Genomic DNA, 24,922 nt, shown 5'->3' on the forward strand with positions numbered 1-24,922 from the left:
TTTAAGAAGGATTTAAATTCAAACATTTTCGAAGATGGTTATTATTCTGGGAAAGAAAAGAGCTTGATTGATATAATCATAACTTATTTGAAATATAACATCAAAGCCACTGTTTTTCTAGGAATCATTAAAATTGCAGGTTGTAGGTTTATGAGATCTCGGTAGAATGACAGTTTGGAGACCAGACTACAAGTCGCAATCGACAAACCATGCGCCTCCACCACCTAACAGTAACCAAATGCAATATCGCCGTTAACAAACCATAAGACGATAGTAACGCTAAGCAGTACTAGCAGACATCAAAGTGTCCACAAATGACCACCAGGGCAACGCGCAGGAGCACGTTGACAGAACGAAGCGTTGTGGCTCGTCCCACCTAAAAGCTTTTTATTGAAACCGTCAACTCCACTCACTGTTTACCGCAGGTCGGATCTCTTTCGGGCCGCGTCTCCAGAACAACCGCCGGACGTGCCTATAAAATGTATTCCCATCGCCGTAATGGAAGGGGAGGGAGGGGGGAGTATTCGGTTTCGTCGGTGGTCGTCGTCTAGGTTGGTTTCGTGAAACATGACGCATAAATAATTCAAGCGCTCGGGAAACGTCTCACTTACCATTTTGCGGTGTCGTCTGCCATCAGCATCAGTACGTTGGAACTTGTTTTTTTTACGGTTTACGGTTTTACCACACATCAGCCACCATTTTGTCGAGAGTTGATCTTTATTGGCCAGTCGATTTGTCGGTCTTCTAACCAGTAACGTTTCTTCAACGTAAATTTCGGGATCAATGACTAGTCACATAGGTTTCTGTGACCCAGGAACTTACTACTTACTTTCTGCTGGTCGTCAGATTTAGAGCATTAGATTTAATTTTATATGGAACTGAACAAATGTTATTCACATTAAAATATTAAAGTTCACTTGAAAAAAGTTTTATGCTCAGAATTTACGGATGAATAGTGAGCATCGGTGCAAATCTCATGAATAAAGCAATATTTAATCACTCACGTTGCATGCCCTGCTGTGGACAGGAGCTGTCAGATGCCCTCAAGTTATTAGCACCATATGCGACCTAAATTAATGATCCGCTTGGTCCTGTGGCCTCAAACTATCGTGGAAGACCATTGAAGGTTCGTCGCATCACTCGGACGCCGAAAGCTGCCGGTACCTAGACAGAGTGCTAAACAGCGCTCCGAACGGGAGAAAACCTGACTGGCGACGTCTTGATGAATGGTGGGAACCTGAGGGAAAAAAGTAAAAAAGCACACATACACACATACACACAAATCCTGGATCCATCCTATCAGCGCCAACTGCTGCAGGGCACTTGCAGTATATGCTGGCAAGGGAAGGCCGGGCAATATTCACACCGTAGCCACAAACGAGTGTGGCTAATCGTAAATCTCTGCACACCTCTTGGATCGCACCGACTATTCTCGTTGTCTCGAGAGCTACACGGACACTCTAGAGCCGTGCGGAAGTGTCCTAGAGAGCGCTAAGGCATCACTGACGGTGCGTCCCCACCTTGCGCTGCCCGTGTCCGCCAGGCCGGTCGGTGATAAATGACACTTCGACAGACTTGCTGACAATCGACCAAGAACTAAAACTGTCGATCGTCCTACGCCTTGCCTGCGAGATAGCCGGAGCGGCGATGTTCCATGACTTGAGTAATGAATTTTGAATATGCTGCCATTTTTCAGAATGGAATTGAATTTTCATAAATAACATCAGCTTCTGGCACCTAGGGCTCTTGACGATGGAGCACAAAATTATGTATGGGAACAGTGTGGAGACAATGGGAGAAGACGTAGTTTTGGCTGAAGAGACTCTTATATAGGACGATAGATATACTGATTCCGATCGCTCACCGTCCTAATGCGAAGCGTATTAGGTCGATAAATCTTAGGGGTTAAGAAAGCAATAAGTTCCTTTAAAAATAGTTTTTGCTATCAACTTCTAGGAACTTGCATATCGTCTGGTCTATAAGTAGAACAAAATCGCTCCAACAATATTGCAACTCCTAACTTTGAATTTTATAATATTTTTCAACACGACAGTAAACTCATCGTAAAAAACATCATCCTTGTAGCTAACTGAATTATCAGATTGGTTGATATTAAAGTTGATCACTTTAGTACGTTTGATAAGTAGATAACAAAATAATCAAATAGAAATTAGAATTTGGTTTTCTAAACTCATTGAATATGTTATATGTATGCTCGAGTTATACATAGATAAATAATTTGAAAGTTTGTATGCAGCAGGCAGAACATGCTCAATTTTGAGTTTTTGTGAAGTTTTGAGGTGTGGTAGGTTCATTACGCACCATTGTTTACTTTGGAAAATGTATGTATATTTTGAACCTGATTCCTCCATTTCGGCCTTTTTTTATAATGCGAGATGCAACTAATTTCGAGACAAATTCTTTTCGGTGCTTGATTTATAAACCCCGTTGTATGTCTTAAACGTTTTAAGACTTAATTGATAAATTTAAACAAAGTCTTGTTTAAAAAATTTCTAAAATTGCATTCACTTCTAAATAAACCGAACTTGAATTAAAATTTGGAAACCGTTTTAATGGACAACTTGAACGTCATATATTTAAAACATTTTAAATGAAAATTTAGAGTAATTCATTTAATCTGTTTTGGATTTCTCAAGAATTTTTGTATCTCAATCCAATCGAGTCTTCGAAAGAAACAAAAATTCATTATTTGAATTGATTGGAACCGATGCAATGGTCAACAAATGCATCAATTCATTGTTTTTTTACCTGCATAATTCTCCTAAAAGTATCCGGATGTACTTTTTTGCTTTTCCAACTTTTGCCTATTAATATTCACTTTTCGTTTCCGTTGTCAAGGAGAGCAATTAAACAACCACTTCGTTATTCCATCGTGTTTTCCAGGCTCAGTGGTGTATAGTTTCCAACGCGATGTAAATGCCGTTTGTTCTCTCCCGACCCCTGTCATATGCTAACAGTGCATTTTATTTTTATTTTCATCTCTTTTCCCAAACCTTTTCCGACAGACATCAACGAGTGCAGCGAGTATGGGGACGACGTCTGCGAGTACGGCTGCTCCAACACGATCGGTTCGTTTACATGCAAATGCCCCCGAGGACTGCGAGTTACTGACAATAATAAATGCATGGGTAGGTTTTCCGTCTCCAGCAGCATCATCTCCCCGGCGAGGACCCTGTTGCCTAGCCTAGAAACTGGATATGCTTCGCTCACAAAGTGCAATTTGCAAAACGAGCCACGCCGGCTGGCATAGGTTAAGTTTATTGCGGACAAGCAAGACCGATGAAACTCAAAATAGATCGATAGTGTTTGGTTAAAGTTTGGATCCATCCTTTTCAATGTATCCTGCAAGAGAAAAACAAAAAAGTTTTTCGTTTCCGGTAGTGCATCTTTTGTATTTGCATCTCCTGGTAGCTAGCTGTTCCTTGGTGTTGCTATCGAAAGTATCGAGATGTACCGGTTGATTATTATTGATGAAACTATTGGCAATATAGGAAGTCTTAGGAATAAATTGGGACAAAAACGAGGCTACTGTTCAGGAATAATTACTATTGTCCAAAGAATTTAAATTGATTGTAAATTAGAATCGATCGCTCTTGTTTTTCAAACGATGTTTAAAGAGCCAATATTGGTACAGAATACATTGAAATCTTACCTCCCGTTTTATTCATACAATCCCAGAATTGGTTGACGTGGTAGGAATGCGCTTATGTAAAACATTGCCGACCCAAAGATTCGAATTCTCATAGGGCAGGGATCTGAAATCGGTACAAAACATTCTGGCTGACTATTCGAATGGGAGAAATGTTTCTCTTGTATTTAGGAAATTTAAGAAACAGATCCTTTCTCCTTTTTTTCTGAAGCCACAATGGTGCGCAAAACACAAAGCAAAGCCACCGCTTTTGGAAAGACGACGAAGAAACTTTTCTAGCGTGTTTCATGACGACACATTCTGCATGAGATGTTTTTTTCCGACAAAACGCTTTATTTTCATTTATTTACAACAATCGGGAGCAGCCGATGCTGTCTCGATTTTGCATCGACAGCATATCCTTTCGGCAACCGCTGAAATAATCCGTTCACGTTCGTTCCATGCAAAAAAAATCCTATTTGCGAACCTTTTATCCAGAATTATAGGCTTTTCATTGCGACTTTTAAGAACGTCGATTATGTGCATGAATTAATCCTTTTTTTCAGTAGGGACTAGCGCCGGGATTTAATCCAATTTGGTAGGAGAAAATTCCGATACTTTCGGCAGTCCAATGTTTTAATCCCACCAAATGACAGTTGCTGATAATCCCCACACGAGTTGTTCCCGGACGGGAGAAAGGAAGCGTTGAAAATGAAAAGGATTTATATTGCTTTGCGCTTGTGTGAATCGGGGATAAAATTGGTTCATGTTCAGCAACGATGGAGTGAAATTAAAGGTTAAGTCAATGGATGTTTATGACACAATTTAATTCGAAATATTCATATTTAAATTGAATTTAAAAAATGTTGTCCTATTTTTCAATTATCATGCCCTTTGGCTTGCTTGTTTCGAACGATAAAAATGAATGGAGGATTTTCTCGGTTACAATTCAGCTTCGGTGAACTAGTTAGCATGATTATCTAATAGTAGCTAAGACCTACTTCTGAGTTTCATCAAAATAGATTGACAATTATTTAATCCTCTACGCATTTCTAGCTTGCTGATGTGTAAATGCATCGATTTTTCCTCTATGAAAATGATTTTCCAGCCACGTTTAAAATATACCAACAAAAACTGCGTCAGATTTTACCCTCAAACGTTGGGTTGAGCGTGGAATTCATCCTTTCGCATTTGGTAACGATTTGCTTTAATCCTGACGCTTTCGCCAAACCCGGTGGCTGGACTTTGTGGGTGCAGCTCAACTCGATCATTCCCCAGACCAACCCAACTGCAGTGCATCCCCCCGGGTACGGCCACCCCGCTTCGCTCAATCCGTTCGGTGGCTTTTTGGTAGACCCGTAGCCCCGTTCGCCCGTTCGGTCCGCTGTTCCAACGCCAACGCGGAAGGAGCGAAGGCTTTAACCAATCGGATTCCGCCAATCACACCCACCGGGAAAGCCGCATCCAGCTCGAGCACCTCGGGATGGCCAGGGAAGCACCCGCTACTAGGATCGAAAAGTTTACGAACGAAACTGCACCATAAAAGTGTGGTGCTGTGGTTCGCTGCGCAAAAGATAAAAGTTTTCGATGGAAATGATCGCCCCCGTCCTCTCGAGCCTCTTCCGCCGGCGTCGGTGGTTTACCTCAGTCTGCCCCGTGAGTTGCATGAGACGGAATAGTTGTTTGGTCGTCTAATTGTTTGTACAACTGGGCTCATGGTTTTGTTGTTTTCTGTACATCCTGGTGGGCGTTGTCTGATAATCGATTCTGTTGTTGTTCTGAGCAACTGCTGGCTTTGTGTTGGACTGTCAGCTTGATTCGCTTTTGTTATCTGCGGGATGTTGTTGTGCAGGATAGTTATATTTCCGTCCGGTTTCGCTTCTGGGTGAAAGTTTATTCAATTCTCATGACAATTTAAACCTGAAGTTTGTTGGTTTATTTTTGAAAAAAAGCTTCACAATGTTCACTATCAAATGCCCTTCTAAACAGAAGTCCAATGTACAACTGGCTTCCACCCACTGAGCTTCCAACATGTTATCGTCCTGCATCCTTGCTGCCATTTTCCCAGTCAATTAACGGCCGAGCAGTAACCGTACATGCTACAAGGGCAAAAGGTTGCGTTACATTGTGATTGCGGTTCAATGAGCTGCAGCAACATGATCTCATGTTGTACATACCTTACTCAATCTGTTTGTGCGTTCTTTGCTAGTGTGTGCAGTGCAATAGCAACAGGGTGTCCTTCTTCAGGTCAAGTTGGCACACCCTGGACCCGAAACCGGAACGTCCAAACTTGCCCAGAGATTACTGGAGCTTGACCACGGTGAATGTCCTTCCGGAATTCAATCTCACTAATGATTATCTACAATCAGGAAGCGTTCTTCACACCCCCCAATCCTGCCCGTAATGAAAAACCAGTGTTGAGCGTGTCGGTAATGGTCTTCCCTCGAGGTTCTCACACGACATTTGACCACCATTTGCAAGTTTGTCTGCAGTTTATGCCTTTGCCAGAGTTGGCTTGCTGGAGATTGCAGTGCCCTTTTCCGGCGTCTAGTGACGTCGGTGTTTGCGGGTGTACTGTTGTCGTCCACTGGCAGTATGACGTTCAACATCCGTTGCCCTTACCAGCTTCGACCGGTGGTGCTGTAGTTTGTCGTTCTTCGGCACCGGAACACGATGACAGCTTGGTAAATGAGCTTCAGCGTAGGATCGTATTTGTTTGGGTTTTATCTTGTAAGTGGATTTGACTTTTTTCTATTAGACATAACTCAGATTAAGTGATGTCATTTAGTTGTGATTCCTATCGTTTGAAGTCCAGTAATAGAATACTTGTATCACACTGATTAGTGGTTGCAAATTTGACAATGGGTACCTTATCGTTATAAGATTTCAGTGACCCGTTGTTAAACAACATTTCATTCAAACGCTTCAACACAACCAATTTTTGTGCACAGTTACAAAACCTATCTGTGAAATGCTTGTGCTAGCTTCAATGACGATAATATCGATACATTCTTTTCTTTAAACGACTTTAAAAGACTTCAATAACCATGACAAACACAACGCTAACTTTCGTAGCCAAGCTTTGAAAAAATGTGGCTGGTAATCTTATTAAAAAAAACCTGTACTGGGTTTTTGGTTCTACTTCGCCACTTTGTTTCTAAAACTATATTTAAAATGCTAAACATTTAATCTCAAACGAAACCAAATAGGGATTTCCTGGGATAAAAATATGGAAAACTTTTTAGTTTTCAATGAACTTTGATAGAGATTGTTGATTTTATAAATTAATTTAGTTAATTAAGTATCAAATTAGTTACTTGTCATCAAATTGCTTGCTAAAAAAATCAAGCGTTTTTCAATTTCTTAAAAGTTCAATTTTTTATAGATCTGAAAAAACTTGATCTGTTGAACTTAATCTGCTTAAAACAAAATGCACTTGTGCTGTGGCAAAATGCACCATACCAGTAAAGAGGAAAAGTTCACCTTCACAGTGAGGCAGAATGTATTACTTCTCAAATAATCAATTTTCGATCATATAAAAGGACAAAATTTCCTGTAAGTTGTACCGAAAGTAAATAAAATCTAAGGGATCAATGTTTTTATTAATCAAAATTTGTATATTAAATGAAAAGATTTTTATATACAGTTTGAAACCTTTAAAATAACCAATGAACTAATCTTAAAGCTGGAGTTCTTACTAACAGATGCCGTTTATAAAACCAATAATTTTTGTTCTGTTGATTCTTTAACAGAGTGATTAGTACGGGTGCTGTTTTTGTATTGTTACTTCGCGTTTATGATGATGTATAGCTATCAAGCTCACACCGAAACCATTGTTTAGTTAAACTAGGTTAAAAGGCCCGGTTACACGGGCCCATTTTGATGAAGAATTTGCATTAAAATCTAGTAAAGTTTATGCGGTAGATTCGGTAAATAAAAAGGCTGTTTAACTCAAAGCCTCAGCCCGGTTTGAAGATTCAAGCTGTATCAATCTGTATGTGGAAAATTCTAATCCCGGTTATTCTGATAAGATATTGGCCCAATTGCTGGCTCATGCCATGACAATGGAATGTAAATCAATCCAATCACCAGGTTATAATTATTCTTTGAAACATTAGTCCTGAGTCTGAGGAATGCGTTGTACAGAGGTCGTAAAATTCTTAGCCCGGTTGGATGAGCCTATGTTTTGAAGAGAATTATTTATTTGAATCGAGTAAACTTAAATCCCAGGATAATTTTTCCATTAAAAGCCTTAGCCCGGTAAAAAAATCAGTCGCTCTAACAATTTGTGAGATACTATTTTATATCCCGGTTATTCTGATACGATATTGGCTAACTGGTTGGTTTATGACAAATTCAAATATCTCCTTAATTATAATTGTCGGTTTCGACTCGAAATCTACAACAGATTTTCGCTTTCCGCACTACAGGCCTGGTTATACGGGGTCATGTTTCATGTGTGATCTGCATTAAAATATACTAAAGTGAATGCAGTTGATTCAATAGATAAAACCCACTCTAAACCTGATCCCGGTTTGAAGAACCTTAGCTCAATAGGAAGAAACTACGTCTCATGGCTATCATGAGTTAAAAACATTGCCCGGTTTTAGTTTGTTACTGATTTGGGCTATTTAAAAAACGGTTTTTTTGGACACCAAATCACAAAAAAAGGTTGGGAATCGTCAATGGCCAATTAATTTGGTTTGGAAAAGGCGGGTAATTTGTGTGCAGCTGTGTTTTGTGTTTTGTGCATATGTTTTAACGTTTGTTACCTGTGTCCTACTTCGCATTGTAAAGGATTTTTTTATCGCTTTTATGTTTTACTTTCATTGTTTGCATTTTGATTTTTCTGAAACCATGTTAAAAGATACATTTCTGGTCTCTTGTAATCCTGAGACGCATATTCAATTGAACGCGGTTAATAATTTTCGTGATAGGAGCTGAGCAATTGTATTGTTTTCACTCTCCAATTTTTAAAACCGTTTCAATAAACCGGTTCCCCCTCACTCCAGGCTGGCAGGATTCCTCAGGTGAGATAGTTTCCTCAGTAAGCCGGTTGCTATAGTAACCCTCCATTTCTCCTAAAGAGGTCCTTTCATTTCCCCTTAAGTAATCTTTGGTTACTATAGCGATCCTTCGATTTCCCCTCAAGCGAGCCTGTTTCTAATGCGACCAATGCAATGCAACGGGATGCGCGTTAGGTGGGGTCCCATACAAAAGTAAGGTTTTGGATCACTTTTGGTGGGTTACTTTATCCAAGTAGTGGAGTAACCCTCAAAAACCTTACACTTACGATTATTTAATGGTTACTTTATCCAAGTAGTGGAGTAACCCTCAAAAACCTTACTTTTACGATTATTTAATATATAATTTGGAAGGTGACTAAAAATCAATAACAGAGAAGTAAGAGAACTGTCATCATATACATAGGTAATACTAACTTTTGTAGAGCATTTACAGTTTAAATATTTCATACATTTATTCAGTGAACATTTTAATTAGTCGAGTCGAATAGAAATGATTTTTATTTAATCTTTCTATGTATTCAGATATAACTGGTCCCATTAAGTTTTGCCCATTGTAGGGTTTTCTAAACAAGAAATACAAAACTTTTGGAAAACCTTGTTACGAAAATACTATTTTTTTCATTGAAATGTATATGAAAAAGATTTTGAAATCATATCATCAAAGTAAATTGTGAATATTTTCACAAACAACCACTAATTCCTTCATAAATGCATTCCGCAAAACTATTCGGGAGCGTTTCAACGAAAGGTAAAAAAAGTCGTTCTATTGCACCGAGTAAACAAATTTTCTCAAAACCAAGACCACAATCGTAAAGTACCGGATGGGAATGCTAGACGAGGAAAAAATCCATTCTAAATTCCTATTTTCCATTCACATGCTCATTGTTTCTATTGAAATTGCATTCAGCAACAGCTGCTGCAATTGCGGCTACCAAAAATGGCTCACCAACGTTGACGATAGGTTTCCTTGTTTGGCTTCAGGGGTTTCCCACAGAAAAACGGATCGCGAGGGAAGAAAAAATTCACTTCGGGCTTTTATTAACACTCAACCGGGCATTCACTCACACACAGCAATATTTGTGCCAGCATCCATCTGCGTTGGTGTTGTTTACTTCCCATTCAACAACTTTCGTTTCTTTCGGGAAAATTCCTAACCACTGAAAATATCGGAGCGATTTGTTTTTCGGAGCCCATTTCCACTCGTGCTGGATTTTCCTCCGAATGGTCTTTTTTCGGTTTCATGTATCCTGCCCATGCAGCAAAACACACTAGATGCAGGGTACCGTCGGAGAAGCAGAGTGAAAGATCAAGGGCAGCGCCTACATTGCACATGCGGAACACCTTCAGCCAGGCCAGTCGGTGTGAAGTCGAAGTTCATCATCACTTGATGGTGCCGCATTGATTCATATGCACCCGATGAATGTTTGCATCGGGCTCGATGGCGCCAACGGTTGTTGCCGGCATGCGTTGATTGCATTTTTGGCCACCCGGAATGAAATCCTTTCTGCCAACATCATCAGTGCGGGAGAGGTTTCCATCCGAAGCTTTCCTCGTTTTTTGTCGTGTGTCGTGTGGTGATGGTTGGCTTGCCGTACCGGTTGGGAAAAACAGTCGATTTCAAAAACCCTCCAACAGAACGGTCCGGCCACGAAGGATTGAGATTGAATAGGGAAATGTTTAGAAAAGCGTTCCTTTTTTGTCGTTTTCATCCTTAAAAAGCTGGCCGTGCATTTGCTTATCTGTTGGGTTTCGGTTTTCTTTCTTCCTTTGATCCCTACGGGAGGGGTAGGCAGCCTAGATGAGCGTGACTCATATCCGCTGGTGCCTTGCGTCGTAACAAATCAAATAGATTCGCTGCTCGTGGAGGGTTTAGTAACCGCATCGATTTCTCCATCGCCAATCAGAGAGAGCTTATCGATATCGGCTCTGAACGAAACTTTCATCCGGTTTTCCCTCGACAGACGTCAACGAGTGCCTGCTGCGGAACGGTCACGGGCCGTGCCAAGATACGTGCATCAACACGTGGAGCAGCTACCGGTGCACGTGCGACGGCCTGCCCGGCACTCGGCTCGCACCGGACGGTCACAGCTGCGAGGACATCGACGAGTGTACGGTCGGTAACGGTGGATGCTCACACACCTGCCTCAACACGCTCGGGCGCGCGTTCTGCGTCTGCCCCGAGGGCTACATGCTGGACGAGGACTGGAAGACGTGTGTGGATGTGGACGAGTGCGCCAACCAGCACTCGATACCGCGCGAACACCGTTGTCCGGGCCGGTGCGTTAATACGGTCGGATCGTTCCGGTGTGAGATGGGCGGGCAGGAAGCGGACAACCCCGAGGCGGACGGTGGACAGCTGCGGGAGGCTGACGGCGGTGAGGATGACCAATACGAACAGCCGGACTACGATTCGCTCTGCCCGACGGGATACCATTTCAACACGACGATGGGTGACTGCCAAGGTGAGTCGTGGCGCGAGATTAAAACCTACCATGAGATATAGGGCAGATTGCTGCTTCAAGTATTTTAGTAGTAGTAGTAGCAATAGTACACGTAGTAATAGGTATTTTGACTATAAATAATTTTACATATTACGTTTGCAATAACTAAGATTTAATTCATACTGGTAGCCTCGCAGTTGGGATCTTACCAGAATATTTTTTTCTAACTACTTTTTTCCAATTATTATTTGGTGGAAAATTAACCGATGGAAAAAACAGTCACAGTTCTTATTTTAGCAGCTTTTCTGCTGTATGAAAATAAGAAAGAACTGTGGACTAAAAGAAAAGAACGAGAGAAATAAAGCACCTAAAATAAACCCTCGACTGCGTGGGTTCGAATCCCAACCGAGACCGGACCCTCCCCTGTACGAGGGGACTGACTATTCACGTACACAAAGGGAATAAGTCTTGTAGGCCCCTAATGGGCATGCATGACCGAAGAAGTCGTTACGCCAAGTAACAAAATAAACCCTAAGAGACTAACACAAAAACTAAGCCCCATAAAATTGGTGCTATAATATTCAGTAACTTGTACATTTGGAGATTGAAGCTCCAACAAACAGGTGCTATGCGAATATGCGATGAGTTAAAGTACTATTACTAGTATACATATTTATTCGCCTATACTTGACACCATCTAATCTAACCCGGGCAAAATGCATCGGAATGTGGCGAAAAATACAACGTTTTGCTATAAATCCGTCAGGAGAAAAATTCAATGCTTATATGTCGGAGAGGCTTTCTCGATTCTACTGGTTTTGCTTTGGTGTCCCGTATTGAGGTTTTAGCGTCGTACTGAGGATGTGTAAATTTAAAAGTATTAACTGAATCTATGTTGGTTCAGTGTTTAATAACCATTTGGATACAAATGAGTCACACGAACTAGTATCACGTTCTTACATGCATTAGGATCATTATAACAGAAGGTAAGTCTAAGGCTAGATTAGTGTTAGGTTAGCTCTTGCCTAATGCATACATTTCAAATGAGAATAAAAACACATATTACACTACAACGTGAAAATATCTGAGTGACTATTTAGGATTAGAGAAAGGACTATTTTTTGTCTTAGCAGCCTTGCGGTTAAACCGTTCAGAAAAGAGTCAATGGGCGATAGTGCCAGTCATTGATAGAGCAAGTCGTTACACAAAATAAGAACTATCATTTGTAACATTTTCCATCTACCACTTGACCGCATCTTTTTGTGGTGATGGTTTTAATCTACCAATTATATTTTATCAGTTTCTGATTTAAATAATTAAGATTTCCGCTTGCATGTACAAACCACAACAGCTGCTCGAAACGCGACAAGAAAAAAAAAACAAATTCGCATTATTATTTTCATCACCCTGGCTCGCCTGACACATAGAAACAGTGTTGTAGCTCGTACAATGTAGAACGTCTTCTCTAATAAATTTTTCACACCGTTGCGTTTACAGACACCAATGAATGTAGCGTCGCGAACGGCGGATGTCAGCAACACTGTATCAACAGTGACGGAAGCCACTACTGCTCCTGCAAGTACGGCTTCAAACTGGACCTGGACAAGCGCTCCTGCCTGGGTAAGTACACCGAAGCGCCAACGTCACATGAGCTAGGACTACCGGAGTATCGACGCTCTTGTGCTTCCGTTAGTGCACATCAAACTACGATGTTCCATGCTGTGAGTGGGGCAAGAGGAGGTAACACTCAGAGACGCGGGTCTCACAGGGTGGTTCTTGTTCAAGTTTCTAGTACAAGCTTGCCGAGCACCCGAAGAGACAATAGAAAACCGGACAATGTGTAATGTGCGCCTCAAAGGAGGCAGGACTTGCTCGCAGTTGGAGCACACGGAAGAATTTATCATAGCATGTTCCGGCGAACCATGAGCCCCTCGAAACAACAATTCCGTCTTTGTGTTCGGTTCCTGCCGAGATGCTGCTTCCATTGTCGGACAACGGCGCTGGTTGCCCTCCGGGGGGTCCAGACTACACCGGGTTCGGCTCACGTACCCGGAACAATTATATTAACATTTATCATAATCTAATTACCGTTCGATAGCCAACCCATTGATTTATGGCGGCGTACGCTAATGGAAAACCCGTCACGCTTTCTCATCTCGCTACGGTGCGTCCTGTGTGGAAAATTCTCCCTCAAACCCATCGATAGCCACATTCAGCGTCGTGCCATTTTAGCATTCGGTGTGGAGTGTGAAACCTCGGGCCAGCTGAACCGAAATTTATCACCGAACCGTAAACGGAAATCTCACGCCACAACAAGCTCTTCAGTTCGGTTTGGCGACGGACCTTTGGGGTAGTGGAGAACGATATCTTAATCTTGCCCGTCGCACACGCATCGTCCCGTGGTTGAGTCTATGAAGTTTCCGCTTCCTAGTTCTAGATATCAAGATATGATTACTGGTCACTTCTTCCTGAAAGCTCTCCGCCCTCTTGCTCTAAGGAAGAAAAACGTCTCGGAAAGCAAAGGGCGCGCGGTCGTTCTCGGGATGATGATTTATTCCTCCCAAAGGTTTTCCGGGAGGATGAAAACACTTGAGGGTCCCCCCGGGGTCCTAGACTGCGGGATGGAAATGGGATAAAATATTACATCATTAAGAGGACTGTAGGGACGCTGAAGCGAAAGGACGTTCGGCAAAGTTAATAAACAGCACGAAACACGATTGTGTGACAATCTCCGAAGCGGGATTTTCCGGCCTGAGTATCTGTTGACAAATTAGTTTACAATCGTTGCCTAAGCACTCAGCCCGGGATGCAATTAGAAATCGTCCGCCGTATCACGATGCCAAATAATTTACAACCACTTCCGCCAGGTTGAGATGAATATTATTACGTTTCTAAATGGGGCCGACATTAGAAATTGAAAACACGTCCCCTTCAGCTTTTGCTTTCTCTAAATTGTTGATTAATTGTACTTTGGACCGTTAGCTATCATCCCACCCTCCCTCCGGCATGGTAAGGTTAGATTTGTCACCGGTCCAATCTTCATCATATCTGACCGTGACCATCCCTTCTCGAACACCGAGTTGACAAACGACGTCGTTAGAGTGTCGACAGAAAGGCGCTGAATAAAAACACCATAAAACGACCATGATTCGCTGGGCCATCCATTGTTGCTTTGTTCTTCTGGAAGACAATTTTAAACATCAACAATCTTCACTTGGTCCGAAAAAATAAAATGAAAACCGAAAGTCAGCGTCGACAGCCAGGAGGAAAGAAAAGCAATGAATGAAGTGTTTGCTTATCGAGAAATCATTCCTTCCATCAAACGGAACCCCGGGAAATGCCGGTGGAAAGGTAAAGCGGTAAGCATGAAAATCGCTCCATTCCAGTCCGTTAGGCAAAAGATACCCAATCCGGAGCGGAGGCGATAAATGGAAATGGGAAATCAAAATCAATTCAAATTGAAAAACCGACCGGTAAGAGGGCGAATCATAAATAAGTTCGATCAGCGTCGCTAAAGTTCGTGACATTACGGCGAATGAGAGCAATTTTTTGTGTGCTTTCGAATTATGGCCAGTAAAATTTGAAGGCTTTAACAATTGATGGTGAAAATCGAGTCGAATTAAAAATGGTGCGCTAAGTCGGCACAGTTGGAGTTTAGTGAAAGCAAATATTTTCCCGTTGGATTGCATCGGTCCCAATCGGCCGCTGGGCATAATGAAATGGAAAGTTAATTTGCGATTTGAAATTAATTGAATTGTTTAAATTGCACCTTTCGGAAAAGCCCGCGTCGCTAATGGTTGTGGTAAGTTGGCCAAGCCTTCGCGTTTGCTGAAGCGAAGCAAGTTTACACGAAACTGTCCTCCACAGATTCTCGGAAAGGTTCTGTTTGACAAGGAAAGTTTGCGTCAGTGACAAAGGACACTAAATGGCGGTGAAATGCTGTCCAAGCTCGTCTTAATTTGGCCCATTCACTCCATTTCTTACTCGCGATGCAAATGTTACACCAGAAAAGAGGTTCCCAAAAGAAAAACGAACGAACCGGCCACGATCGCGAGGTTGTTTGCATTGTGTCCGTTTCGTTTGGCGAGGGTTTTGACGAAATCAAGGACCCCGGCGGCGCCACGGCTCATTAGGCAAATATTCCAAAATTTTCCGTCAGCAGTAATTACGCTCCCAGTGTCGGCCCTTCCCTCGCCGCTCCTTTGAAGTGGCGCGGAAGGAATCGTTTTGTGGTCGCGCCCTGTGTCGCTGAAATTCTCGCATAATTGCTCACGCAAAACACACACAAACACACACACCGACCAGAGTGCCGACAAGCCGGGTGGGCAGAAATGTTCCAAAAATACCAATCCCGCATGCTGGAAAATTCACCTCCCTCAAGCGAATGGGAAAATGGGAAGAGGCCGAAAAGCCAATCGGATCGGAGCGTGGATCGGGGCCGGAGGTGGATTCGATGAATGGAATGAATTAAACAACTTTTCCCAGCGAAGGCAAAGTGGGGCGCGGGGAGTAGTGGAGCGGTTGAAAGTGAAGAAGAGAATGGGCAAATTAAAAAATCCTTGTGACGTGAGCCGCAAGTCGGATCGCAAGTCAGCGCGAACGTCGTACGGTGTAAGCGTAAAATTAATGAACGATAATGAATGGAATTTTGATTAAAAATGCAAATTTTAACGCCATAGCTGCGGAACGCTCAATTTTTTTTAGTACGGAAAGTAAGGAATACTGGACCGTCCAGTATGGCCGGAATTCCATCGATTGATTTTTTTAAAGCAAATATTTCTTCATTCTCTCGGTCGAATCCCTTTCGGTTTAAATCATTTCGTGTCTTAGTACTAAGAAAATGTATCAAATTTTGTAACGCTTCAAAAATTTAAAGCTAAGTGGAGCTTTTCTTTACTAAACATTTATTTACCTTCACTACAACAAAATTCCTGTCGAACAACGAACTCCTAGAACGAGGGAATAAGATGCCGCTCCAACTCTCATAAACTCCACTCGCGCTCGATGATGGTTTCGATGACAACCGGGCGGACGATCGTAAAAGGACTTTCGACGGGACTAAGCAGGCGAACCGAACAGAGCAACCGGCTCGAAGTCTAAATAGCGTATAATTAGACCTGGCCCAAAGTTCTCCGGTGTCCAGGCCCGGCAGTGACCGGAGCTGGAGTTTTCGGAATCAGGATCCGGTTTCCACGGACGACGGTGTCGGAGCAAAGTTCCAATAACTTTCGACGGGCGAGCATTGCCAGTCGCCGGATCTCCCGAGCCGATCGTCACCACCGAAGGTGTCGGTGAAGTATTTTAATTAAGTTCACTACGGAATAAATTACGACCGCTTTTGCATACCACCACAGGGCCCTTCCCCAAACAACCCTATGCCAAGGATTGCATGCTGTATTCTGCTCAAACAGGTGGCACACCGGAAAATGAACGGGATGGAAAATGCGAGCCAATGCTCGGGGTGGAACTTTAATGAAGTAATATTTCATCGACCGAAAACGTGGGCTGCTAGTCTCAATTCCAGGTGTCGGAATGGGCAAACGCATAGTTGGGTTTTATTCTTATCACTCTTTTTAATTTCACTTAAAAAGATTATTAGCATCAACTGGATGCTTTTTTATCGATTCGTTGTGATTGAATACATCAAAATTTTTATATAAAAAAAGAAATAATTGTTACACTCAGATGCGAATACAATGTTCTAGAGGCAGGTACAGTTGTAGGCCACAAAAAACATACATTACACTCAAGATTCAACTTTATTTTTCCAAATTTTAAAAAATTTCAACTACGCTACAAACTAAAATTTTCCTCAAGATTATCCCAAGTTTTAAATGCCAAAAGCCTTATTTTCAAAACCATACTTCATGCGAAACCATCTTTGTGAACTTTCCATGAGAATCATTTTCTACGAATAGTATTTTCTATGAACAAAATTGATGAGTAATTTAGTTATAGTATGCTATGATGTGGTAGCAGGCTAGGATACAGGATAGCATACTATATGTATAAAAACGGACTGAGGTTCAGATACAGCAATTCGAATTCAGAAGCTTAAGTAGTTGGAGTTTATAATAAATAACCCACGAACATATCAAATTCTAATTAGATATTGAATCTCTTATAACCCAAAAAATTGTTTTGAGAGAAAAGCATTAGATGTTGGAAATGTGCAGGGCATTACTTTTGCTAATCCATAATCCATTCATAATGTCCATTATCTTAAAACTTTTTTGAGAATTTTCCTTCTCTGTAAAATAAGCTTTACACTGTTTTATATTTTGAATTAAAAAAACCACCAAAAATATGTCATTTGGAGACCTTTTCTACAAATCAAAGCACAATTCAAAAAGGACGGGGCCCTTGATAACTCGGGGCCCCAAGCAACTGCTTAGTTTGCTTACTCTATGATCCCCCTCTGGTTACACTGCACACATTCATCATTGATAAATTCCATTTCAAAGCTTAACAAGTAAGAGTAATCGAATGACTTCCTCGTTGAGACACAATTTTCAATCAATCTTCCTTGCGATCCACAAATGTCCATTTTCTGAGTGGTTTTACTCCGTTCTCTGGCGCATGATGCGAATTCATATGGCCACATTCCGCAAGTTTGGCCTAGAATAAATTCAACATTTTCCTTCGATTGCAGACGCCTTCACAAAAATATCGGCCGCCTAAATTGTCTTCGGCTACACCTTCTTCTACCTTTCTTTGATGTTTTTTCATCGATTCACGGCTGATATGGCTGAAATTTGGTTTCGCTATGAAAAAGGCGTGTTTTCCAGGCCACAGTTTGTTCACTTTCTTGATCCCCCGAGTTCGATACAATTTCGTCTCGCTGTTTTTCTAATAAAGTCTTACCGCACAGCGAAGCGTGTTCAGCGTGGTTTTTCATTCTGCGCAGGTGTTGCACATCCTAGGAAACCCCCCGGTTGGATGATTTTTCATTAGGTATTCATCGCCGCTAGTCCCTTTTGGCGCACGGCACAACACAGAGAGCAGCAGAAGTCAATCTTGCCTTCGCAAGGTTTGGTTCGGATCTTACCAGAAGACTAAAGACGCAAAGACGGTTCTGTGCCAGCGTCGTCAATCCGTTGCAATGCGGATGGTTTAATTGAGGACTGGTTTTGTCTCCGTTTCGGTGACTTTTCGCGTTCGATACTTCTTCAAACCTATCGTTCTTTTTAAGCATTTTCTATGCATTTTTACTCACACTTTCTTTCCCTCCTTCCCTCACAGTGCTGAATGATTCTCTGAAGCTTGCGGATGTAGCTTGTCCGCCACTGTTCCCGCCCCGCCACGGTTACCTCGAGTGCAGCCGACCGATCGACGAGATTGCGGACGGCCCGAGCGGCGGCAGCCTCAAAATTACCAACCGGCCCGGCAGCCAGTGCATCCTGAAGTGCCCGACCGGGTACCGGCCCGAGGGCAAGTTCTCGAAAATCTGCGGCACCACGGGCGAATGGATTGGCGATGACAATGGCACCTGCATACGTAAGTACCCTGGTCGCTAGTGCTTGGGATGAGGGGGTGGAAAGCGCCCTACATACGTGTTTGTGGGATACGCTGTTTTTTCTCATTTTCACACCGTACCCTTTTTCCGAATACAATGTCCGCATTCGGGTAGAATCCGCTGGCAACCATGTTGCAGCATAATGGCATGATAATTAGGCAGAATTATTTCAGCTCCGACGGACACTGATTGAACGATGTTGTTTTCTTTTTGGAAAAGTTTCAGTTCCGCGTGGCGTATTCATGCGAATGGAAGCGATGAAGAGATGCGCGAACCGTAACGTCAGTTTAATTGTTTGATGACAGTTTAAATTTGCGGAGCTATTGTGCGAATATGATGGACACTTTTTGGTGACCTACATATTTTACTAGATGTTCTTATCGTTTCCTGTCACCACTTGAAGGGAGCAATTTAGACAATAATTTCATTCATTAAGTCAATTATAAATTAAGTTTTGATCATGTCGATATTTTGTATGTCAGCTTAGTGCTCGCAAAAGCTGTATTTGCGACTCTTAAAATCAATTTTATATAAATTCAACAAGTTTGGTTTATCTGAAAAAAGGTTTTTGAAAATGATGAAACATTTTTGTACATGTTCAATAAAATTCACAAAATTTTAAGCGATCGAAATTTGATGATGATTGTATAATATTGATGAGTGATGATTGTATAATACCAATAGAAACCCCTTATCAAATGAACGAACACCGTTAAAACCAAGAATACATATTAACAAATTATCGATACTTAAAACTAAGCCAAATGTGATCGGCTAGCATTGTTTTGTATCATTTGTGTTTCGCTGTTCACCTGTTGATTATGTCACGTACTGGACGTCTCCATCTAATAGCGTTTCTTTATAAACGAGAAATGTGAGATGAATAAAATAAATGTTTGTTATTTCGTTTGATTTTGTCAAATTTTATTTTTTATTCTTTATTCTCCAAGAATATGACCATAACAAATGGTATTTAAAGCTCCTGCGGACATTTACTATCGTCAGTATAAATGGTCAACTATTTAAAATTGCTGATGTATGAACACTTCGAATGTTTGCATAATATGGACCAAGTGGAGCAGAACCTGCGAGACATCGGATGCGACCGGGGTTGGAGGGCTGCAGCCATGGACCGAGCTACCTGGAGAACGATTGGTGACCAGGCCATGTCAGCACGACGTGCTCAACTGCGAGCGGGGGGAGATTGAAGAAGAAGAAGAAGAATATAGCAAAGAAATTCATTATCAATTTGTCTTATCTTATCGAGTGTTAATACCTCATACAAATATTATGTATTTACAGTATACTATCTTGGTGAATCTTTAAGCTACCATATTTGTATTCTGCAATTAACTTTGGAACCAGTTAAATTATTTTTATCAAAATGAAACTAATTAATGAAAACTGATCTCCCGCTCATATTTAAATTTATTTTATCATACAAATTGTTCAAGATTAAAATGGAACCCGGCATAACTTTTCCATTTTTTCCTTTAATAGTCACTTTGAGACATTTGTCTCACGCTGTATATTTTTAAAAGTCACGTATCATGAAATCTGAAAAGATAACCTTAGAGCTATAAGCTTGTTCTTCGAAAATCATTGACTTAGTAAATTTTATACGCACATGGTGTTAATCCTGTTCATATTCCCTACAGGCTATCCACAGCCGAAGCTAATCTGCCCGACGAGCGTCAACGTGGAGCTGCACGAGAACGAAACCGAAAGCACGACGGTTCACTTGAGGCGACCCGAAACGGACGTCAGCTGGGAGCGAGATATTTTGGCGGAACCGTACTGGGCGAAGAAGGACAGTTTCCCATTGCCCCTCGGCAGCCTCAATGTCACCTTTTCGGCTAGGCATCCCGTCTCGAAGCTGCGAACCGATTGCACGTTCCTCGTCAACGTTTTGCGTAAGTCAAGAAGTGTTTCTTTCTTTTGCTTTGGTTTTAGATGATTTTAATATTTCTCTTGAGGTTGCCTTTTGTCTTGTCTCTCCAGCTGGTTCTCCTCCACGGGTAGATTTTTGTCCCGACACGCAGGTCTACACGATCGAGGGCCGACATCAGAGCGTGAAGGCGACGTGGGAGGAGCCCGTCTTCTCCGATAATGTCGGTGTAGTCACGATCACCAAATCCAATGTAAGTCACTCAAAAATTACTCCCTTTAAATTCTTAAATTAAGATACACAAAACAAAGAAGATCGTTGAATCGAGGGTCTAAAACAATCATCCTTGTTTTGTTGTTGTCATCCATCATAATTCATATAGAGTCCCGGAACGGACTTCGGTGCCGGCAGCCATCTGATCACGTACGAAGCGCACGACGAGGCTCAATGGAAGAGCAAGTGCGTCTTCAAGATCGTCGTGAACCTGAACCCTCAACAGCAACAGCAACAGCAACAACAGCAGCAACAACAGCAGCAAAGTGGTGGCCAACAGTCGCACTTTCAGCTTCCGATACTGTACAATCGGTTCTACTTCTAAGGTGAGTCCGCGTTCGGCGAAAGGGCCAACGAATGATTCCTTCCACACACACGCACACAGCGACAGGAGAGGAATGCAACCGGAGCGCTTGCATATCGCTCGATCGGGGTTCGAAGCCAAATGTGACTGGCAACACCGGTTTTGCATCGGCACACAGCACCGATGCTAGGAGGCAAACGTGGAAAACAATAAGAAGATTTTAGATTTTAATGACTTAGGGCGTGAAAAGACGAAAACAGAACCAGATGTAGCGTGCAGCTTGTGTGGTAGAGGAAAGTAGGACTTTTCCGGGGAGCTTTGGCTTAATGGGAAAAAAGAAACCGGGTGGCACATTGGATCCCTCTTTCTTGGATGCTTTTTTTTGTCATCCCCTTCCATAGGGGTGATGAGAGAATATACATATACACTTATATCAACACGTACATATACAAAGGAAGCGTAAGCAGATGGGAAGGAGTTGAACTGCACCAACAGTTGGTGAGATTTTCATTAGGAGGTGGAACTCGAGGCAGTTCTTTGAAAACGAGATGAATGGCAAACAAAAGATGAACAGACACATCAGACAACCCGGCAAAACCGATAAAGATCGGTGATGATATTGTAAATAATCTCATTGGCAAGCGCCAACGGAAACATACTCCGTTTGGAGTGATAATGGAAAAGGGAAAGGATAAGAAAAACGTAAAAACAATAAGATATGGAGTAAATTAAGTGTAAGTATTTCAAAATGCAACAAAAAAAAACAGAAAACACATACACAAATAAGAGGAAAGAACCGAGCAAAGTGACATATTTTCTGACCCGTAACGCGTAAGCTCTAGAGCAGACTAGAAAAGGTGGTTTTAATTTGCCAATGCAGTAAATGAGCAACTTGAACCAAACGTAGAAATATTGTATTCAAATCCCTCCCCCCTCCCCCTCATCCCCTCCCACGATCCTCTTCCCTAGCGGTAAAGCTTGCATTTGTAGGGTGCAGCTTTTGCGGTTTGCGGTTCTGAATGTACAATAGAGGTGAGCATTTCTTCCCAAAAACATTCCCAATCCCCGGAAGCCACCTTCGGAACTGAGTCCTTCATTCGGATGGCCGATGGATGGCCTTTTCCGTTGGGATCGTGGTTGCAGTTTGGCGATACGAACCCGATGGTCAACCAATAAAGAGTAGAAGCAAATGAGCTGCAACCGAAGGTTCTGAAGAAGGCATTCAAATCAATATCAATAAAGGTGAAACCATTTCAGAGAAAAACGGAGTGATTGTTTTACCGGAGTCCATCCGAAAAAAGAAGGTCGGTTTTATCGATATCGATCGTTTTGTTTTATTTTTTCCATTATCCACGGTCGAGCCTATAAAGGTTGAATAGTTTTGAAATTGTTTTTTTCCTTTCTTTTGAAGCACGCAGTTTACAAATGTCCTATCTAATCGCTTTTGTTTTTTCAATCCACAGCTTTGTTATAGTGTTATGATGGGTTTGCAAATGCATCTTATCGATTTGTTTGAGTTTTTGTTTGTTAATGCTAGTTCGAGGTAGTTGATTCGTTGTATCGAGTACATTATTCCATTCGGAAAAAAAAATCGCTTTTCTGAGGGATTGATCATAAACTATGATGTGTGTTTAAATTATAGCAAAATTGAAAAGCAAATCATACGAAGGGGTCATTTTGTGTTACGTTAAAACCGCTAGCAGATTGTGTTTTCGTTTTCTGTTTGTTAGTGTGAAGGTTCCCCATTCTTGCACACACTCACAAAGACCTACAAACACACGAATGATGATATTTTCCATCTATCCTCGAATTCAGTTTCCTCCCGACGAGCAAGGTTCAAGTTCAAACCCCGTCCCGTCCTGGGTACGATGCTTCATGGTTGATCCTGCTCCTTCGCCTGGACCGTTCCGTTGGAGCGCACTTCAGAATGTGCTCGGCTGCGTTTTCTCAACAATCGCCTCGGATGCTGCTGATGATGATACTGATGCTGACGATAGTGGGTCACGCTCGCTTGTGTCACTGGATACGCGGGCCGGTGCGGCTGATGGGGTGACGGCATCGGTGTAACATTTCCGAAAGTGGCTAGCGACGGTGGCCTCAAGGAGCCGGCCGAGGGCCCGGTCGAGAGTTTGTCCCACGAGGAGTAGTAGCGTAGCAGGTTATCTGAAGGAGAAGAAAAAAACCGATCGGTCAAGAGGGACTAACATGCGAGAAAATAGCTTCCATTTGGGGGAGATAACCTTGAAGCTTTACGCTAACGTGCTTAAGAGGTCCTCTTATTATACGATCAAGAATATGTCACCCTATCAACCCACCGAATCGCTAGTAGATAATCATCCTTCGTGTTAGCGCTAGCTTGACATAATTAATGTGTTGATAGCTAGTCCAATGTCATCGCCCAGAAGGACATTTATTGATTATTTATTGCATATCAAAGGGTACATGGATCTTTTTTCTAACCATCCCTCTGATGGGTTTTCTTTCGAAAACAAAAATTACTCACTGTATCGCTGATGCTGGCGTTCAATTTGGGCCGGACTGGCGTCCGGAGACGCCTCCAGGTGCTGCAAGTGCTGAGCGAGCATCCGTTGTTGATGGCGCAACCTAGCGAGCTTCTGCTGGATGCGAATGTTCTTCACCACACAGCCTTGCGGTACGTGCAACTGGTATGTTGGAGGATGGATAACGTGTAAGAAAAATTAATTAGATGGGAATTAGAGTAACTTCGAATGAGCCTATCAAGTGACTTTAAACAGGAACTAAGTTGAAGCATTTTTTGCAGTTTTTGATGAAAAGCTGAAATCATTTAAAGCGACAATGGTTTCTGCTTGTTATTTGCAAATTGTTTCTTTAAAATATACTTACCTTAAACTCACAATAGTTGAAGTTTCAAACACATGCGAATCCAATGGTAAAAATTCTTGTAAACCGCACTCACCTTAAATTTGCACCATTTGTTTAGTGTTACATAAAAGCGTTACTGTTTGCAATTGTTGCCTCGAGCTTAGTGTTAAAGATGCATTTTATAAAAGTATTGAAATGCAAGCCGCATGTTGCCGATATTATTAAAAGTTATATCACAGATGAGAATGTTTGCCTGATTTGAAACTTCACAAAACCTAACAAACAAAACCCTATCAATTGATCACAACGCAAACATAGAGTATTTTTCTTCGCATAAACGACCGTCTTCGGTAATGACTGCCTCATTAAGAGCTTACTAGACGTTTTTTCTTTTGTGTACGTGCATAGTCTGACCTCTGGTATAGTAAAGGAGGGTCCGGTCTCGGTTGGGATTCGAACCCATGCCTCGGCTATCGCGGACCCCGTTGACCTGTTCCACCCATACTTTTTTTCATTCGTAAAATTTGCATTTTCACACATAATTCTTGACTGAGAAAATATCTCCACAAAGCAATTATAAACTGTGTTATTTTTCATAACGATAAAATTTATGCTTCTACATACAACTAGTTATTTTGGAGTTAATTTTTTGTAGTGTTTAATGAATGCGTTGTGTTCTTGAAAGTAATAACTTGTTTTTGAAAATGTAGCAAACTTGCTGCTTTTTTGCAGCCTGCCGAAACAATTTGGCGAAAGTGTGTAAGAAAAGCAAACAAATAATATAGTTTTGAACACCGTTGGTCCAGATGCTTTTAAAATCAACTACATGTAAATAAAATAAAATTGAATAAAGAGTTTTCTACAGAAAAAGTTGATCACAACCAATGAAACTGTGGAATCTGTTTTGTTAGAAGTCATTGTGATAACATTGTTTATGATTAAAAAAACATCACTGATGAAAATAACCACATTTTTCCATA

At 41.7% G+C, this 24,922-nt stretch overlaps 2 protein-coding genes across 2 annotated transcripts in view; one reads left to right on the plus strand and one right to left on the minus strand.

The window, feature by feature from the left end:
- Window positions 1-22,580, plus strand: part of LOC131293978 (uncharacterized) — an 86,181-nt gene extending 63,601 nt beyond the window's left edge. The window contains exons 7-14 of the mRNA XM_058322028.1: window positions 3,027-3,149; window positions 10,638-11,138; window positions 12,615-12,737; window positions 18,360-18,614; window positions 20,292-20,546; window positions 20,635-20,774; window positions 20,904-21,031; window positions 22,562-22,580. Of these exons, the coding sequence (XP_058178011.1) occupies window positions 3,027-3,149; window positions 10,638-11,138; window positions 12,615-12,737; window positions 18,360-18,614; window positions 20,292-20,546; window positions 20,635-20,774; window positions 20,904-21,031; window positions 22,562-22,580 (1,544 nt within the window). The remainder of the gene's footprint in view (window positions 1-3,026; window positions 3,150-10,637; window positions 11,139-12,614; window positions 12,738-18,359; window positions 18,615-20,291; window positions 20,547-20,634; window positions 20,775-20,903; window positions 21,032-22,561) is intronic.
- A 391-nt stretch (window positions 22,581-22,971) lies between these two features.
- The window catches only part of LOC131293979 (uncharacterized), a 95,404-nt gene continuing 93,453 nt past the window's right edge, over window positions 22,972-24,922 (minus strand). Inside the window, exons 15-16 of the mRNA XM_058322029.1 lie at window positions 23,602-23,761; window positions 22,972-23,261 (exon numbers count right to left, since the gene is read on the minus strand). Coding sequence (XP_058178012.1) covers window positions 22,972-23,261; window positions 23,602-23,761 — 450 coding nt within the window. The remainder of the gene's footprint in view (window positions 23,262-23,601; window positions 23,762-24,922) is intronic.

The sequence above is a fragment of the Anopheles ziemanni genome, chromosome 2 (genome assembly GCF_943734765.1).
Source record: "Anopheles ziemanni chromosome 2, idAnoZiCoDA_A2_x.2, whole genome shotgun sequence".
Lineage (NCBI taxonomy): Eukaryota > Metazoa > Arthropoda > Insecta > Diptera > Culicidae > Anopheles > Anopheles ziemanni.